Source organism: Leptopilina boulardi, unplaced genomic scaffold (assembly GCF_019393585.1).
Source record: "Leptopilina boulardi isolate dan_hultmark-lab unplaced genomic scaffold, ZJU_Lbou_2.1 LbouV2_51, whole genome shotgun sequence".
NCBI classification, from domain to species: Eukaryota; Metazoa; Arthropoda; class Insecta; order Hymenoptera; family Figitidae; genus Leptopilina; species Leptopilina boulardi.
Window position 1 is genome coordinate 568,603 of NW_026137996.1, and position 6,000 is coordinate 574,602.

Here is a 6,000-nt window from a genome sequence, read left to right on the forward strand (position 1 = left end):
CGTGACCTAGCCCGAGGGCAATGCGATGTCAAAGAATCAGCATTTACCAGGAATTCTGGCTCTGTGCCAACTGTGGAAAAATCAATCCCTTAGTCTTGGTAATATGAAACCGGAGCCTGGAATAAGAGACGACTAATAAGTTAAACTTGCATCAAGAATTTTTTTTTCCAAAAAATTAAACTTCAATAGATTAATATATTCAATTTATAAATATAATTACATAACATTGTAAGAAATTTAATTAAGAAAATAAATAATCTTTTATACCTTTCGTGAATATTAATTTATCTTTTCTTCAGAAATAAATTTTTAGGTTATATTATTGATATAGTTCTATTTTGGATTATAATTCCATTTTCAGAGATATTTAAAATCTTCATGAAGATTCAAAAACATTCAAGTTTTTTAAAATTTGAAATTATATATACAAAAGTGATAAAAGTAATCTTTTCTAACAAAATTGATACACCGGAAGTTGGAAAGTTTATCTCGTTCCTTAAATTACTGATTTCTCATCAACTGATTTATCAAACTTTCAAAAGCTGTTAATTCTACTTAAAACTGAAAAATATATTTATATAAAACTTCTTCTTAACTTATTTTAACAATAAAGCAGCTGATGATTTTTTTGCATCTTTCTTCGTTTTCTTCAAAACACTAATTTATCGCCATCTGTCGTGAAGCACAAAAAGCTTATCTTTGACAATGATGTCGATTCCTGACTTTATTTACCAGCACGAAGTATTATAATCATAACCATATGATGGTATTTACCTACTGAACTCAGTAGTATGAAGAGGGCAGTAGTGTTACTGACATTGTGGACTCTACTTTACATCAAAACAATATGTGTATGACAAGGATGGAAGATGCATACTTTATATATTTCCATGAGTTTTCATAGAGAGTTGTCAAACCTGTTTATTATAAGATCGTGCTTGGACGCGATAAACATCACGCTGTTTTTTCGCGGGAAACGAAGTTAATCGTTCATCTTGCAAGCGAACTGACAAATAATAATTTGTAAAAACCAGAAAAATATTTCAAAAAGAAAGACAAAATGTCGAGTCCTATGAGACCACCACCAACACCAACTAGATCGGATATTAGAACTCCACGACGTGTACAAAGATCACCAAATGCAACTCCATCTCCCTCAGTCAGAAGTCAAAATGGAAACATCACTCCTTCAAAGCCAGGTTAGAAAACATATTTCCCTTACTATATTGATAACTTTCTATATTTAATAGATTATTACGATAAATTCGAATTTTTATTTTTTTTTATTTTTTTTTTTGTTATGTAAAAATTGAAAATTTATGCTTACATTAAGAACAAAGAAAAAACATGAGACTGTCAAAATAATTCACTTTTTTTTGTCAATGAAGGTAAGCAAAAACAAATTTCAATTTTTGAAAATAATTAAAATAGAGTACTATTTTTAATTTTCTATAACAATAAATTTAAAACGATGAATGTTTAAATGAATTTTAATTAATAGGTCCAAGTAATGGCTCAGTGGACACTCCACTTAGATATGGAAATCGAAGAGTACCAGGAACTGTTGCAGAATCATCAGAAGGACAATCTGTTCCGGCATCATCGCCAAATAGACTTTTACAAACAAGTCCCATTGCCGGTGGGATGAGTGAAATTGATCTTTCCTCACCTTTAAATTATGGAACACCAAGTTCTCTTGGTTCAATTCGAACACCTAGAAGTGGCATACGAGGAACTCCTATTAGACAAAGAACGGATATTAGAACTGATAAACGATTGAGACAAGTAAATGTTGATGAACCGGTAAGTAGCGCATCAAAAATATTCTTTTTTCAATATACAAAATACTTTTTTACTCTCTAAATCTGAATTAGTGAAAAATAAGTTACTAATTTAAATTAGTAATAATTTTTATTAATTTTTAATCACATTTTACTTAATGAAAACTTTAGTAAAAAAATTTTAAAACTACTGAATCAAATAGTAATATTTTATTAACATGTTGTAAATTCTGATGTCCATTACATGAACATTTTGCTTCCTCATTGAGAAAGCATTAACATTGAAATAAACATACAAAAATAATATAATAATATAAACATTTGAGTTAAATTTAAAGAATTAATGGAAGTTAAAAAATCAAAAATTCACATTTTAGCTGAAATTTCTAAATATTAATGAAAAATAATATATAATTTATAATTATTTACAATTATATCGATTCATTTCAATGCAATGAACACAATTATTTTATATTTCAACTTGAATTTAAATAAATACAAAATTTTTCAGCTAAAATATGAATTTTCTATTTTTTAATTTTCATTAATTTATTAAATTTACTTCAAATGTAAACTGTATATATACCAATCGATTCGTTCTCATGCAAGGAATACAATTATTTCATCAATAAACTTAAATTTAAATAATCACAAAATTTTATAGCCAATATGTGAATTTTTGATTTTTTAACTTTCATTAATTCTTTAAATTTAAATTAAAACTATACTTTATATATACCGATCGATTTGTCTTAACGTAAGGAATACAAATTTAATTATATATAACTTTAAATTTTTCTATTTAAACATTTTTTCGATTAAAAAAAATTTTTTTGAAAAAAGACGATAATTTTTTTTTTTTTTGAGGGTATTTTTTAAAATCCTTTGGTCAGTTTTGAGATATTAATATAATAAATAATTCTACCAAATTTTATCTAAATCCATTAAAACTTGTTAAAGTTATTTTCTAAACAAAAAAGGGATCCATACACACACATACATTCTTACTAATGTGAATTAGTAGCTCACTTTTCACTAATTCAAAATTTAAAGAACATTTATGATGAAAATTTAAAATCAGATTCCAGAAGATGCAGTTGCAGGAACTTCCGAGAGTGAAAATGCAGGCCCTCAACTTGTAATTTGGGGAACAAACGTTGTAGTAAGTCGTGTAAAAGAACAATTTAAACGATTTGTCACACGTTTCATTGATCCAGATGCAGAAAATGATGAATTGCCAGAAACATTGAATTTAACTGAACCACTTTATTTACAAAAACTTAATGAAATTCATTCACTTGAAGATCCTTATTTAAATGTGAATTGTGGACATATTGAAGCTTTTGATGCACAATTATATTCTCAACTTGTTCGCTATCCTCAGGAAGTTATTCCTGCATTGGATATGGCAGTTAATGAAATGTTTTTCGAAAAATATCCAGCTGCTGTTCTTGATCATCAAATTCAAGTACGACCATTTAATGTGTCTAAGACAAAAAATATGCGTATGTTAAATCCCGAGGATGTTGATCAATTGATAACAATATCGGGAATGGTTATTCGAACATCAAACGTTATTCCTGAGATGAGAGAATCATTTTTTAAATGTATTATTTGTTCATTTTCAACTTTAGTTGAAGTTGATAGAGGTCGTATTGCCGAGCCAACAGTTTGCACACATTGTAATAATAATTTTTGCTTTAATTTGGTTCATAATCGAAGTCATTTTTCGGATAAACAAATGATTAAATTACAAGAATCACCTGATGATATGCCAGCTGGTCAAACACCACATACTGTTACACTTTTTGCTCATAATGATTTGGTGGATAGAGTATCACCAGGAGATCGTGTTGCAATTACTGGAATTTATCGTGGTGTTCCAATGCAAGTTATGCCAAGACAATCAAATGTTCGCTCTGTTCTTAAAACTCATCTCGATGTTGTTCACTTTAGAAAACAGGATTCAAAAAGGTAAATTTATTTATATTTCTGTTTAAAATAAAGATTGATAAATGAATTTTTTTTTTTTTTTTAAAGGTTGTATGATCAAGAAGAAGGAAAAGAGCATGCTTTTCCACCGGAGAGAATTGAATTACTCAAGCATCTTTCGACAAAAGAAGATGTTTATGATAGACTCGCGAGAAATATTGCTCCAAGTATTTATGAGAATGATGATATTAAAAAAGGAATTCTTTTACAATTATTTGGTGGTACTAAAAAAACTCATATTGTATCAGGAAGAAGTCATTTTCGTTCGGAAATTAATATTTTACTTTGTGGTGATCCTGGAACCAGTAAATCTCAACTTTTACAATTTGCTTTTAATTTAGTTCCTCGTTCTCAATACAGTAGTGGAAAAGGTAAAAAATATATATTTTTTAGGGGTAAAATTAATTTTTGGTAAAATAATCCTTTTTTTTTAAATAGGATCTAGTGCTGTTGGTTTAACGGCATATGTAACTAAAGATCCAGAAACTCGTCAATTAGTTTTGCAAACGGGTGCATTGGTTTTAGCTGACAATGGAATTTGTTGTATTGATGAATTCGATAAGATGAATGAAAGTACACGTTCAGTTTTACATGAAGTTATGGAACAACAAACTTTAAGTATTGCAAAGGCGGGAATTATTTGTCAATTAAATGCAAGAACAAGTATTCTTGCTGCTGCAAATCCTTGCGAATCTCAATGGAATTCGAGAAAAACGGTAATTATTTTCTGTTTTATTTCTTAATTTATTTTATTATTATTATTTTCGTTTTTATAGGTTGTTGAGAATGTTTTGCTTCCTCATACATTATTATCTCGATTCGATTTGATATTTTTAATGTTGGATCCACAAGATGATAAATTCGATAAAAAACTTGGCAAGCATATGGTATCATTGTATTACAAAGAGGATCTTGAAGAAGAAGACGATTTAATTGATATGAGTGTATTGCGTGATTATATTGCTTATTCTAAGGAACACATTAAACCAACTCTAAGCGAGGAAGCTCAACAAAGATTGGTACAAGCATATGTTGATATGAGAAGAGTTGGAAGTGGTCGTGGACAAATAACTGCTTATCCTCGACAATTAGAATCATTAATTAGACTTTCTGAAGCACATGCAAAAGTTCGTTTTAGCAATTTAGTTGAAATTGAAGATGTCGAAGAAGCATGGCGGTAAATATTTTTAACATTTAATTCATAAAAAATTATTAAACTTTAACAAAAAAAATGAAAATAAAATTTACAGTTTACATCGAGAGGCACTTAAACAATCGGCTACAGATCCTATTACTGGAAGAATTGACGTCAATATTTTGACAACAGGAGTTTCTGAAGGTGCAAGAAAACGACAACTTTTACTTACTACAGCATTGAAAAAGATTATTTCAGAAAAAGGAAAAGTTCCCACATTGTCTTATCAGAAACTTTTTATTGAAGTTAAAGAATCATCTGATACTGTAAGTACACGTGACAGATATATTCTTAAAAAAAAATTTGATTCATCTCGAATTTGAACAAAATAGATTTTTCTATATTAGAACTTTAAAAAAAGGAAAATGATTATTTTGTATTAAAACACAAAAATAAAATTAGAGAAAGTAAATTTAAATTAATTCTTTTTCTCAATATCATCTTTTTTTTTTTAGCTTGTGACACGAGAAATGTATGAGGAATCATTAAAAAATCTACAAGATGAAGATTTCATAAAACGCATCGGTAAGGATACAATTCGTTTGTTAAAAAACAAGGACTAGTTTTTTTATGACATTTATTATGAAATAGATATATTTTTCTTTTTTTTATATTCTTAAATAAGAAATTATTTTCAAGTCTATTTGACGAATATTTCATAATTAATATAGCGAATAGAATTAAGATTTAATTTTAGACACCTAAGTGCATTTACCCTTTTCAAATAATTTACATGAAACAAATTAAATTTGTCTATTTCTTAAGATATAACTGTAAATCGTCAATACGAGATAAGTATTTTTTACTTTTATAAATGTGGTATATTTAAGAATTTAAAAATAAAATCTGACAATTATAAAGAATAAGTCTTATTTCTTAAGGAAAAAAAAAAATTCTATTTCATATTTTTCCCGCGCTAATAATGTTAGATTCATAACGTTACTTACGCGGGAAAAACACACCTGTTTGAAATAGTCTATCTTATTTAATTTTTAAACTGGAAATCGACAATATTTTACTAAAAATGCATTC

General features: G+C 27.7%; 1 protein-coding gene across 1 annotated transcript; it reads left to right on the forward strand.

Moving 5' to 3' along the window:
• Positions 1 to 913: 913 nt before the first annotated feature.
• On the forward strand, positions 914 to 5,788 carry LOC127289958 (DNA replication licensing factor MCM4). The gene is made up of 8 exons (XM_051318289.1): positions 914 to 1,199; positions 1,502 to 1,803; positions 2,863 to 3,755; positions 3,822 to 4,144; positions 4,212 to 4,489; positions 4,550 to 4,950; positions 5,024 to 5,234; positions 5,424 to 5,788. The coding sequence occupies exons 1-8, from the start codon at positions 1,061 to 1,063 to the stop codon at positions 5,529 to 5,531; spliced, it is 2,655 nt and encodes an 884-aa protein (XP_051174246.1). The 5' UTR covers positions 914 to 1,060; the 3' UTR covers positions 5,532 to 5,788.
• The last annotated feature ends 212 nt before the right edge of the window (positions 5,789 to 6,000 follow it).

Coding starts and splice junctions, on each gene's coding strand:
- LOC127289958 (XM_051318289.1), top strand. CDS start 1,061: ATGTCGAGTCCTATGAGACCACCACCAACACCAACTAGATCGGATATT. Junction 4,145..4,211: donor TCAATACAGTAGTGGAAAAG/GTAAAAAATATA, acceptor TTTTTTAAATAG/GATCTAGTGCTGTTGGTTTA. Junction 5,235..5,423: donor TTAAAGAATCATCTGATACT/GTAAGTACACGT, acceptor TTTTTTTTTTAG/CTTGTGACACGAGAAATGTA.